This window comes from Denticeps clupeoides, unplaced genomic scaffold (genome assembly GCF_900700375.1).
Source record: "Denticeps clupeoides unplaced genomic scaffold, fDenClu1.1, whole genome shotgun sequence".
In the NCBI taxonomy this organism is placed as follows: Eukaryota; Metazoa; Chordata; class Actinopteri; order Clupeiformes; family Denticipitidae; genus Denticeps; species Denticeps clupeoides.
In genome coordinates this window covers 157,729-171,417 of record NW_021629993.1, presented here as the reverse complement: position 1 = coordinate 171,417, position 13,689 = coordinate 157,729, and the positions used below count along the sequence as shown (strand labels likewise).

Here is a 13,689-nt window from a genome sequence, read left to right as displayed (position 1 = left end):
CCCCCAAACTTGACCCTTCTGCCCACGAGGAACAAGTTTCATTTCATTTACAGCATTTACCAGACGCCCTTATCCAGAGCGACTTACAATCAGTAGTTACAGGGACAGTCCCCCCCTGGAGACACTCAGGGTTAAGTGTCCTGCTCAGGGACACAATGGTAATAAGTGGGATTTGAACCTGGGTCTTCTGGTTCCCAAGTTCTGCCACACCGCCCCTCTGCTACGATCCCTCCACTGGCTCCCAGTAGCTGCACCATCAGGTTCTAAATACTGATGCTGTCCTACAAAGCCAAACATGGAGTAGCACCATCCTACCTCACAGCCCTTATTACACCTCGCACTGCACCTCGTATACTCCGAGCCTCCAGTACTGCTCGCCTGGTCCCTCCATCTCTGAAGGTAAAAGGAAGACGCTCATCTAGACTCTTCTCCGTCTTGGCCCCTCGGTGGTGGAATGAACTTCCAGCTCAGTCACTGAGCACCTTCACACGGCAGCTCAAGACCTTCCTCTTTAGAGAAGATTTAGATGAACTTGTAACCTTCTTCTTGTCTGACTTCTGTATAGAAACTAGAACAGAGGGAATAAAAAGGTTGTATTCATAGTTGGAGTCCTAGTGAACCAGAACTGATCTCTTCATCCATGGTGACATGGAAGCACGTTGTAAGTCCCTCTGGATCAGGACGTCTGGTAAATGCCGTAAATGTAAATGGAAGCACATTTTTTAATTACATTCGCCGTGGTGACAGTGACCGTCACTTCACCGCCACTACGTACAGGCGGATTTATTCCGTGTTCCAACACCGTCCTCCCTGGTTTGTTCAGGCGAAGCCAAGTGGCTGCTGCAGAGCGGCATGGTGATTCTGCTGCCGCACGGCTACGACGGCGCCGGGCCCGAGCACTCGTCCTGCCGCATCGAGCGCTTCTTACAGGCACGTCTCCACCCGCACGCCCCTCCGTCTCCGCCGAGGGCGCCGCGTAACCCCGCCCCCTTCCTCTCCTCCCCGCAGACGTGCGACAGCAAAGAGGAGGGCGTCGACGGCGACACGGTCAACATGTTCGTGGTGAACCCCACCACCCCGGCGCAGTACTTCCACCTGCTCCGGCGCCAGATGGTCCGCAACTTCCGCAAGCCGCTCATCGTCGCCGCGCCCAAGACGCTGCTGCGCTTCCCGGCGAGTCCCCCGTTCCCGTCTTAACACGCGCGTCCTTACAGGCAGCGGGACCGGCTTCTTACCGGGAGCGCGTGGCGCCCCCCTGTGGCCGCTCCTGTCCTGAGGTGGAATCATCTAGATGTCAGTTGTACAATCGTCCCACCACAGAAAAGGCCAAAATCACCATGGCTTCCGTGTCCATGATGAGTGCGACCTCCAGATAAAATACCCACAATCCCGTGCAGCCATACAAGGGCGGGGCCTGTTACACGGTCCCCCTGAGGTGAAGGCCCCAGAACACGTTCCTAGCACCTGGAGAACTCTTCTTAGCAGGACTTCTGAGAACTCGCACACACGCGCTCTCGAGAAGGAACCGGTCCTTGATGTTGCGTCGTTGCAATGCGACAGTAATAATCATTTGGATTTATTTAGGTTCGGCCAGATTATGGGACTTATCATTTTTTTTCCGACCTAGGGAGCCGTGTCCAGCCTGTCAGACATGGGGCCAGGGACGACTTTCAAACCCGTGCTTGGCGACGCCTCGGTCACTCCACAAAGGTGAAAGGTCATTTTTTAAAATGCAGCGTTTATTACACGTTAGTTGCTTGTGGGACTTGACCGGCGGCTGTTCCCGCAGCGTCCAGCGGGTGGTGCTGTGCTCCGGGAAACATTACTACGCCCTGCTGAAGCAGCGGGACTCGGCGGCGGCCGGAGCCCAGAAGGCGGCGCTGGTGCGCCTGGAGGAGCTGTGCCCGTTCCCGCTGGAGGCGCTGCGGCAGGAGCTGTCCAGGTTCCCCGCCGCCACAGGTACTCGCCACGCCTCAGCACGTCTTCTCTGTCCAGCGGGACATAAAGAACATGCGTCTTTCAGAATTCGTCTGGAGTCAAGAGGAGCCGCAGAACATGGGAGCCTGGTCGTATGTGGCACCGCGATTCCAGAAGCAGCTGGCCTGCAAGGTGAGACCAGAAGATAATTACATAGATGAGTTGAGGACGTGGTCGGCTCTGCTGTGAAGATCTCTGTCCTTCGTCCCCACAGCTGCGACTGGTCAGTCGGCCAGCGCTGCCCGCGCCAGCGGTGGGCATCGGTACCCTGCACAGCCATCAGCAGGAGGTCATCCTGCAGGAGTCTTTCAGCTGAGGACCACCATACCCGGGGGGGGGGGGGATCTTGGTAGAACTTCAACTCTAGATCTCCGTCTTCATCTCTGTTGTACTTCTCAAAGCAACGTTCTTCATGGAGGACTTTTCTGGGAATCGTGGCCTTCACGTAAAAATGTGACATTCTGCTGACAAACTGTGGGTTCTATGCAAGATTTTACTTAAAATACAGTCGGGGGACGAGGACGCAGCTGTAGAGTAGGATGGGATTTTACTTCCAAAACTTAATTTTACTGAAATTTCCAAAAGAAAAATTATTCAAAGAGATATCAATAAATCATAACAGCAAATAACAGACAGCCATAATCCCCAGACCCACCACCCAAACACACAGGGTACAAGTACACGAACACCTCCTACTACACTCAATAACCCCGCCCCCTAACTACAACCCACATTCCTGACCAGAACCACCACCCAAACCCCGCCCCCTAACTACAACCCACGTTCCTGACTAGAACCTCCACCCTCAGCCCCGCCCCCTAACTACAACCCACGTTCCTGGCCAGAACCACCACCCAAACCCCACCCCCTAACTACAACCCACGTTCCTGGCCAGAACCTCCACCCTCACGCCCCGCCCCTAACTACAACCCCTGTTCATGGCCAGAACCACCACCAAACCCCGCCCCCTAACTACAACCCACGTTCCTGGCCAGAACCACCACCCAAACCCCGCCCCTAACTACAACCCACGTTCCTGGCCAGAACCACCACCCAAACCCCGCCCCCTAACTACAACCCATGTTCCTGGCCAGAACCACCACCCAAACCCCACCCCCTAACTACAACCCACGTTCCTGGCCAGAACCACCACCCAAACCCCGCCCCCTAACTACAACCCACGTTCCTGGCCAGAACCACCACCCAAACCCCGCCCCCTAACTACAACCCATGTTCCTGGCCAGAACCACCACCCAAACCCCACCCCCTACTACAACCCACTTTCCTGGCCAGAACCACCACCCAAACCCCGCCCCTAACTACAACCCATGTTCCTGGCCAGAACCACCACCCAAACCCCGCCCCCTAACTACAACCCACGTTCCTGGCCAGAACCACCACCCAAACCCCGCCCCCTAACTACAACCCACGTTCCTGGACCAGAACCACCACCCAAACCCCGCCCCCTAACCTACAACCCACGTTCCTGGCCAGAACCACCACCCAAACCCCACCTTCTAACTACAACCCACGTTCCTGACTAGAACCTCCACCCTCAGCCCCGCCCCCCTAACTACAACCCACGTTCCTGGCCAGAACCACCACCCAAACCCCACCTTCTAACTACAACCCATGTTCCTGACTAGAACCTCCACCCTCAACCCCGCCCCTAACTACAACCCACGTTCCTGGCCAGAACCACCACCCAAACCCCACCCCCTAACTATAACCCACGTTCCTGACCAGAACCTCCACCCAAACCCCGCCCCCTAACTATAACCCACGTTCCTGACTAGAACCACCACCCAAACCCCGCCCCCTAACTACAACCCACGTTCCTGACTAGAACCTCCACCCTCAGCCCCGCCCCCTAACTACAACCCACGTTCCTGGCCAGAACCACCACCCAAACCCCACCCCCTAACTACAACCCATGTTCCTGACTAGAACCTCCACCCTCAGCCCCGCCCCTAACTATAACCCATGTTCCTGACCAGAACCACCACCCAAACCCCACCCCCTAACTATAACCCACGTTCCTGACCAGAACCACCACCCAAACCCCGCCCCCTAACTATAACCCACGTTCCTGACCAGAACCTCCACCATCAGCCCCGCCCCCTAACTACAACCCACGTTTCTGACCAGAATACAACACCCAAACCCGAACCTCCACCCTCAGCCCCGCCCTCAGCATAATTCATTAATTGAATAACAAATCACATAAGCATTACTCATTCGGCCTGACAGTTTTTCCATAAAAGGACCGAGGTTTTTTTTTTTTTTTTTTTGATCCTTGACTTTCACCATAAAAGGTTTTATCGTCTCTATCTGCTGATCACTGGGCGACTTTGCTCTTGCTGTGAATTCTGGGCCCATTAAACCTGCATCCAGGTCCCATTAAGCCCCGGTCCCAGACTGCTGCCCGTTTATTGCGGTTTTGGGTCGGTTTTGGCTCCCAAAGTAGTTCTGTAATTCTGATTGTGAGTGAAGTTTTATTTCTTTTCACGCAACCTGGAGTAATTTCACATCGTGTGTCACTAAAAGAAATATAAATATAATATCTATATATTCTTACGAATGCCGTGTGTGCGATGTTTGATTTGACGGGTGAATCTGTATAAAATGTTTTTTTGCAAGCTGCATGTTTCGAGTCCGTCTGCTCTTTAATGTCCGCTCGACTCGACCCCGGACCGGAGGCCGCGCGCCATGACGCGTCACGGCCAATCAGCGGCGCGCGCGCGCGGCTCCGGTCCGGGTCGCCGTCCGCTCCTGTCCCCACACGGCGACAAACCATGGCCAGGGACGCTGCGAACGGGCTCCTGGAAGAGGCAGGTGGACGACATCCAGGAGGGTCTTTCATTTCAAGGACGTTCTGGGGACGTGAGTGGACTTGTTTCTCTGTCCGCGTCGTTCATCTGTGACGGACGGAAACTTGTCGCGAACGTGGGTCGCGCCTGAAAGCGAAAGTGCGCAGCGGGACTTCCTGACGGTCCATCATGATTCTGGTGACTGTTCGAGGTGTCGCCTGTCCCCACAGACTGAACACCACGTTGCGTTGCGCCGCTAAATGGGTTTAGTGGACGTTCCCCCGCCAGCATCATATCTTCTTCATATCTTATCTTCCGTCCTATCCTCCTTCATTCTTCTCGGGTGAGAACGTTGCTTCTCTTTTACAGGATCAGAGTGTGAAGTTCGTGCAGAATTCAGCTTCATCAGTTCAGGTTTTAGGGTGGGATGCTGCTGCAGATTTAAAATGTGCCACCCCGTATTAAATCCTCAGAATAGGGGTGCCGCTGAAGAAGTGGGAACAAAGTGATTGATAGTGTTTTTTTTGTCATTAAGAGACACAGCAGCACAGCGCACGGTGACACAGTGAAACGTGTCCTCTGTATTTAACCATCACCCTTGGTGAGCAGTGGGCACCATGACAGGCACCCAGGGAGCAGTGTGTGGGGACGGGACCTTCATCAAGGGGACCTCAGTGGGACCAAGACAGGCACCCGGGGAGCAGTGTGTGGGGACGGGACCGAGATCAAGGGGACCTCAGTGGGACCATGACAGGCACCCGGGGAGCAGTGTGTGGGGACGGTACCTTTATCAAGGGGACCTCAGTGGGACCATGACAGGTGTCCGGGGAGCAGTGTGTGGGGACGGGACCGAGATCAAGGGGACCTCAGTGGGACCATGACAGGCACCCGGGGAGCAGTGTGTGGGGACGGTACCTTTATCAAGGGGACCTCAGTGGGACCATGACAGGTGTCCGGGGAGCAGTGTGTGGGGACGGGACCGAGATCAAGGGGACCTCAGTGGGACCATGACAGGTATCTGGGGAGCAGTGTGTGGGGACAGGACCTTTATCAAGGGGACCTCAGTGGGACCATGACAGGTATCTGGGGGGCAGTGTGTAGGGACGGGACCGAGATCAAGGGGACCTCAGTGGGACCATGACAGGCACCCAGGGAGCAGTGTGTAGGGACGGGACCGAGATCAAGGGGACCTCAGTGGGACCAAGACAGGCACCCGGGGAGCAGTGTGTGGGGACGGGACCGAGATGAAGCGGACCTCAGTGGGACCATGACGGGTATCTGGGGAGCAGTGTGTGGGGACGGGACCGAGATCAAGGGGACCTCAGTGGGACCAAGACAGGCACCCGGGGAGCAGTGTGTGGGGACGGGACCGAGATGAAGGGGACCTCAGTTTTGGGATTCGAACCCTTCCTATTGCGGGTCCGCCTCCTCGCCCGCTAGTTTTGGGTCGCGCGTCGTCGTCAGCAGGTCAGTGTGAAGTTGGGAGGACGTGGTCCGGGGAGGACGTGGTCCAGGGTGAACAGCGCTGTCACTCATGGCTCACGCTGAATCGTGTCCCTGGTCCTTGAAGTGGCGCCGGTTTAAATGGACGCGGTGATTCATCTGCATGCGTGTGAATGAGATGCCTGGTCCATCACGGCCGTCATGGATAAACGTCACCGGAAGCCGTGACACACAGGAACGTGGCTCAGATGTTCAGGACGTTCAGGACGTGGAGAGACGTGGTTTATTCGTGGTCGTTTTATTATCCTCTCCGCACCGGCAGGTTACGTAACCAGCTCTTGCTCAGCACCTCCACGCTGCTGTTTCGTTACCGTAATTCCTAATGAAGCGGGCGCGGCCTTCGCCGTCTCCCTGCCGAGGTCTTACAGAAGCCAGGTCTTCTCTGGGAGGGACGAGGGCCTGCTAATCCCAGCTCAGGATAAGTTTATTAAGATCTTACGCTTCCTCCTGCGCGGGTGGCCGAGCGCCTGAGGCGGAACCGTACGCCGCTGCAGCTCTTCCTGTGGTTTTCATTCTTTCAGTTCTCGCAGCCTCACCAACCAATCAGAGAGCGTCTCGTTTAAAATAATAAAAAAAACAATTCTTTCTTTAATTTGTTGTGCCTTCGGTTGACTGGAGTTGAGCGTTTCATCATCTCTGACATGCATGTCGTCTTCTTCTTCTTTTTCTTCTTCTTCTCCTTCTTCTGCCAGCTGTACCTGCAGAACGACGCCTGGTTCTCAGCTCACCACGTCAGTAATATTAGGGCGTGATAGCATCCTAGCGGGTAACCAGAAGACCCGGGTTCGAACCCCACTTACTACCATCGTGTCCCTGAGCAAGACACTTAACCCTGAGTGTCTCCAGGGGGGGACTGTCCCTGTATCTACTGACTGTAAGTCGCTCTGGATAAGGACGTCTGGTAAATGTAAATATTAAAAACCGCAGCCCTCTCCAGTGCCGGTTGGTGAAGACGTGAACGTAAGTGTGTGTTTGTCCTCTGTGGACGTGTGGAGGGGGATTATCGGGGATTTCGGCGGCCAGTCAGGGTTTAGCGGCGGCCTCTGGCCCTTTATAAACTCCCGCGGTCTATATCGGGCCCGACCGAGCGTGGATGACACGTGCAGAACGTGAACATGCTATGCCGACGACACTCAACTCATCTTCTCCTTTCCTCCCTCTGATCTACATGCTGCTTCCAAAATCTCTGCATGTCTAACAGACATCTCGTCCTGGATGGCAGCCCATCACCTCCAACTCAATCCCACCAAAACTGAACTAATATTCATTCCAGCAGATTCTTCTTGCTATTTACCTGGACAACTCGCAGCTCTCTCCTTCTACAACAGCCCGCAACCTTGGGGTAACAATAGACCACCTCTCCTTCTCAACTCACATCAGCAACCTTTCCCGCTCATGTAGATTCCTTCTCTACAATATCAGACGAATCCGTCCTTATCAACCCAGGCCACCCAGATCCTGGTTCAGTCCTTAGTAATCTCACGACTGGACTACTGCAACTCCCTTCTAGCTGGTCTACCACTATGTACCATCCCACCTCTACAACTACTACAAAATTATCTTCAACCTTCCCAAGTTCTCCACACCGCCCCTCTGCTACGTTCCCTCCACTGGCTCCCAGTAGCTGCACGCATCAGGTTCTAAATACTGATGCTGGCCTACAAAGCCAAACATGGAGTAGCACCATCCTACCTCACAGCCCTTATTACACCTCACACTGCACCTGGTATACTCCGAGCCTCCAGTACTGCTCGCCTGGTCCCTCCATCTCTGAAGGTAAAAGGAAGATGCTCATCTACACTCTTCTCCGTCTTGGCCCCTCGGTGGTGGAATGAACTTCCAGCTCAGTCACTGAGCACCTTCACACGGCAGCTCAACACCTTCCTCTTTACAGAATATTTAGATGAACTTGTAACCTTCTTCTTGTCTGACTTCTGTATAGAAACTAGAACAGAGGGAATAAAAAGGTTGTATTCATAGTTGGGGGTCTAGTGAACCAGAACTGATCTCTTCATCCATGGTGACATGGAAGCACGTTGTAAGTCGCTCTGGATAAATAACTCTGCCAAATACCGTAAATGTAAATGAACTGAGCTTCTCTGTTGCAGGGGAGCGTTCTCCGAGGTGGTTCTCGGTGAGGAGAAGGCCACGGGAAGGATGTTCGCCATAAAGTGCATCCCCAAGAAGGCGTTGAGGGGGAAGGAGAGCAGCATTGAAAACGAAATTGCCGTCCTCCGCAAGTACGTCCCCTCGACCGAGGCGGTCAGACCAGAGACGGGCTTTTTATTATGCGGCGCCGCGCACAACGATTCTCTGCCGAATGAATCTGACGAATAACAAGCTGACAAATCACTGACGCTGACAGATGAATCATTTTGTTTGTTCATACGTTTGGATGCATTTAATAAGTATATACAGTCCAGGCCAAAAGTCTGGACACCTTCTCATTCGACGTGTTTTCTTTATCTTCATGACCATTTACGTTGGTAGATTCTCACTGAAAGCATCAAAACTATGAATGAACACATGTGGAGTTCTGTACTTAACAAAAAGTGGAGACCTGACCTCCACAGTCACCGGACCTGAACCCAGTCCAGATGGTTTGGGGTGAGCTGGACCAACAAGTGCTAAACACCTCTGGGAACTCCTTCAAGACTGTTGGAGAAGCATTTCAGGTGACGACCTCTTGAAGCTCATCGAGAGAATGACAAGAGTGTGTAAAGCAGTAACCAGAGCAAAGAAACTAGAATATAAAACATGTTTTCACTTATTTCACCTTTTTTTGTTAAGTACGAACTCCACATGTGTTCATTCATAGTTTTGATGCCTTCAGTGAGAATCTACCAACGTAAATGGTCATGAAGATAAAGAAAACATGTTGAATGAGAAGGTGTCTCCAGACTTTTGGCCTGTTCTGTATATTTAATGGAGGACGCCCACTAGTTTTTTGTTGGTCTCCTCGCCTCATATATCCCATAATGAACATGTTGACCCCCACACACATTATTAAGTTACCAAGTTAGTTTGTTGATCCATTTATTGATTTGCAGAAAAAAAAAATTGAAAATATTTTGCAAATGTCTGCATTTCTACTGAATCTGGCAATCCAGATCAGATCTTCCCTGCGCACCAGAGAATATTTAGTGGCGCTCAGGAGAAGGTTCTCCAGCTTTGTTGCTTGAGCGACACCATCGGCCGGAATCAAATTCCTTGTATGTGTTCACTCGCGTACTTGGCTAATAAACAGCGTTCTGGTTCTGGTTCTGATTCGTACTGAATAAGCAGGTTTTGCAGATTATTGGTCCCGTTTCTTCTGTGCTGAGACCAGTTGACGTCTCGCTGGTTTTCTGTCGTTTTTTAGGATAAAGCATGAGAACATCGTGGCTCTGGAGGACATCTACGAAAGCTCCAGTCACCTCTATCTAATCATGGAACTGTGAGTACTGCCTCGGTGTAGAGGCTCGGCACGGCGCTACTAGCCAGCTACACTCCCGCACGCCCTCTCCGATCTGCAAACGGAATCCCCTCTTCACGGGTCTGCGGTCCCAACCGACTCTGTCCTCCTGCGTTGTCCCTGGCTGGTGGGACAACTTGTCTTGCTCCATTCGACTAGCCGAGACGACCACCACCTTTAAGAAGCAGCTGAAAACCCACTTGTTTAAAAAGTATAACACTTACACACACTCACAAAACAGAATCATTTCATCTAGAACGTTCTATTCTCGACTAGTTAAGCCTGATTAATAGATAAAAGCGTAAAGTAAAGTAAAGGCCTTCACGGCAAACGTCACCGCGGATTTTCGGGCTCCTGTGGAATCTGTGCCCAGGGGCCTGAAGGCCACGGTAAGACCATTAATTGGAGCCGCACAGACGTGGTTGGAATGAAAATGTTGTTCCTCCCCCAGCGTGTCCGGCGGTGAGCTGTTCGACCGCATCGTGGAGAGGGGCTTCTACACCGAGCAAGATGCCAGCACTTTAATCAAGCAGGTTCTAAATGCCGTCAACTACCTCCACACCCTGGGCATCGTCCACCGAGACCTCAAGGTAACGACACGTCCAGAACCCCCAGAATCCCCCAGTCCGTCCTGAAAACGTGGCCGTCTCCTGTCTTCCATCAGCCCGAGAACCTGCTGTACTTCAGCGCGCAGGACGAGTCCAAAATAATGATAAGCGACTTCGGCCTGTCCAAGATGGAGGCTTCGGATGATGTCATGTCCACTGCGTGTGGGACCCCAGGATATGTGGGTAGGGCTGCAGGAACCTCTTTATCTAGCGGCTCCTTTATAGTTGTGTATTTGTGAAACTGGGGAAATGACCGGTTCTACTGTCACCACAGCCCCAGAGGTTCTGGCGCAGAAACCTTACAGCAAAGCAGTGGACTGCTGGTCCATTGGGGTCATCGCGTATATCTTGTAAGTACCCGTATGCAGATGGAAACCATATTTCAGAGGCATTATTAAGCACATTGCTGCCACATGAAACGGTAAAAACTGTGAAATCATGTCTCAACCCAAACATGAGACTGAACTTGTCCAGAGCATGTCAACATTCGTCTGATCATCGTAGATGCTGGATTTCAGCTTATAATGTGATACTCTTCACCTTCTCTAACAGTTGGACACACCTTCTCGTTCTATGTCTCGTTCTATGTCCTTTATCTTCATGACCATTTACGAAACTATGAATGAACACGTGTGGAGTTACGAGAATCTACCGACATAAATGGAAGATGAAGATGAAGAAAACACATTGAACGACTTTTGGCCCGTACTGTATATTATAACAGAGTAAAATATATTTTTAAACCGTGAGAAACTTGGAACAGTTCAGGTTAGAACAGTAAACTCTTCTGTGCGGTTCGGTTGCGTTTCTGTATGACATTTCGACACCTTTGATGCGCTTCCTGTCTTAAAGGTTGTGCGGCTACCCGCCGTTTTATGACGAGAACGACACCAAGCTCTTTGAGCAAATTGTGAAGGCCGATTATGAGTTCGACGCGCCGTATTGGGACGATATATCCGACTCAGGTGACTCTGCCGCGCCCTGCGGTTGGCCGCGTGTGGTAGGTGACGCGGGCGTGAACTGGTGTGCGTGTGTTCTGCAGCGAAGGACTTCATAAGCAGCCTGATGCAGAGGGACCCCGAGAAGCGGCTGACCTGCGACGAGGCTCTCCGCCACCCGTGGTGAGTTGGGCCGCGTGGCGGACGTCTTCCCGCGACCGCGCGCCTGTGGCTGTAACGTCCCTTCGCTCCTCAGGATAGCCGGTGACACGGCCCTCTGCAAGAACATCCACGAGTCCGTCAGTCGGCAGATGAAGAAGAACTTCGCCAAGAGCAAATGGAGGGTGGGGTGCGTGTGCACGTGCCGGTGACATTCGTGTGCTGATGTGACATGGCCGTCAGCCGTATTTGGGCAGCGGTGGCCTAGCGGTTAAGGAAGCGGCCCCGTAATCAGAAGGTTGCCGGTTCGAATCCCGATCCGCCAAGATGCCACTGAGGTGCCACTGAGCAAAGCACCGTCCCCACACACTGCTCCCCGGGCGCCTGTCATGGTCCCCACTGCTCACTCAGGGTGATGGGTTAAATGTAGAGGACACATTTCACTGTGTGCACCGTGTGCTGTGCTGCTGTGTATCACGTGTGACAATCACTTCACTTTTTTTTTTATTTGCTCTGTGCCACAGCAAGCTTTCAACGCCACTGCGGTGGTCCGCCACATGCGACGCCTTCATCTGAGCGGCGCCGTGGGAAGCTGCGCGGACGACAGCCAGCGTCCGAGCCCCAAGTCCGCCCCCGCCAAGAGTCAGGCCGCGGACAAAGAGCGTGAGCTTCCCCGCCACCTCACGCCACCATGTCCAACACGCGCTTTTATTCATTACCCGTCTACCTCTGAAGGTGGAGAGGTGCTGGATGAAATACTGCAGCACAGCACGCGGTGACACCACAAAATGAGCAGTGGGCGCCGTAGTCATGTGGCATCCTGCTGAAAGAGGGACAACTGTCTCCATGAAGCGGTGGACCTGGTCAGCATGTTTTGTAGGGGTTCTCCACCGACTTGGCTTCTGGGATTTTTCTACATTTCTGCCTCGCCACCACAATTTGGTCCAACCTCTACACTTGACGTCCTTTTTCCAACTCACTGGCAGGTGGCGCCGCAGCCCAGTAATCCGATAAAAATGTTAATCTGTTATAATGTTATGGCTGATCAGTGTATTGAATTGAACATACATAATCACAACTATGTACGTTGGCCAAAATATTCTGTTTTTGCGCTTTGCCAACAATTCCTCTTCCAGTCTAACGATTCACATCCAGTCTATGATATTTAACATTTAGCATTTAACAGCTTTTAAAATGTAACTTAAAAATAAAAGAATTTAAATCAGTAATATGTAATACACGAACGTAAACCCCACGAAGCCGGTGCTTCACACGAATTATTCTGGTGATTAGAAGTGAGAAATGATCATATTATCCACTTTTCTTCTCTCTCTGAAAACTCGCTTGTATGTTCATTAGAGGCAGCGGTGGCCTAGCGGTTAAGGAAGCGGCCCTGTAGTCAGAAGGCTGCCGGTTCGAATCACAATCCGCCGAGGTGCCACTGAGGTCCCCACACACTGCTCCCCGGGCGCCTGTCATGGTGCCCACTGCTCACCAAGGGTGATGGTTAAATACAGAGGACACGTTTCACTGTGTAGGTTTCGTAGACAGGAGGCGGAGTCAGAGCTCCATGCTGCGTTGAAATGTGATGATATTGTGTGTGTGCAGGGGCGCCCACCGGGACACGGCACCCAAGGGTCTCCACCGTCACCACCATTCACACGGGCAAGAAATGACGGCGGGCGTCCAGGGAGGACGGCTGGGAGTCCACCGCGCTCCGAGTCTCGTGCTGCGGGGTCCGTCTCGGCCCAGACCTGCTGGGCCCCACGCGGCGCGGGAAGCGAGCAGAGACACTCGGAGACCTTCTCACATGAGACACCGGGCCGCCAGGTCGGCTGGTGTCAACGCGCTGGACGTCACGTGGCTCGGGGACGTCCGTCAAAGCAGGTGTAGATACATGGCCCTGCACTCGGCCTGGCTTTTTACGTATTTGCCGCTTTTATTGCACTTTAGCCGATGCTTTTGTGTGTTTTATAAAAGTATTAAATTCACCGTTGACCGCCGAGTCTCATGTCAACATGATCCACCACGCAGTCTGCTCCTACACATGAACTCCGTTCAATTAAGCATCAGTAAGCATCAGCTTTATTAAATCACTTCTTCATTTGTGCTGTACGTGTATATAATGCAGTTTAACACCTTTATTAAAAGAAAAAAGAAATTCTTAAAGAGATAGAAATGAATTTATAGCACCACATTTCAGGTGACGCGGGAGGACAGAAGGTGACGTCCCTGTCCTT

General features: G+C 52.6%; 2 protein-coding genes and 1 pseudogene across 2 annotated transcripts in view; 2 read left to right on the top strand and 1 right to left on the bottom strand.

Annotated features, from left to right (window-relative positions):
• Positions 1 to 13,689, bottom strand: part of LOC114779586 (probable 2-oxoglutarate dehydrogenase E1 component DHKTD1, mitochondrial) — a 134,204-nt gene that overhangs the window by 4,865 nt on the left and 115,650 nt on the right. The window lies entirely within an intron of this gene.
• On the top strand, positions 828 to 2,875 carry LOC114779582 (probable 2-oxoglutarate dehydrogenase E1 component DHKTD1, mitochondrial). Its single transcript, XM_028967503.1, has 6 exons — positions 828 to 930; positions 1,009 to 1,173; positions 1,628 to 1,710; positions 1,790 to 1,959; positions 2,024 to 2,109; positions 2,192 to 2,875. The coding sequence occupies exons 1-6, from the start codon at positions 853 to 855 to the stop codon at positions 2,291 to 2,293; spliced, it is 684 nt and encodes a 227-aa protein (XP_028823336.1). The 5' UTR covers positions 828 to 852; the 3' UTR covers positions 2,294 to 2,875.
• Positions 4,687 to 13,613, top strand: LOC114779494 (calcium/calmodulin-dependent protein kinase type 1D-like; annotated as a pseudogene).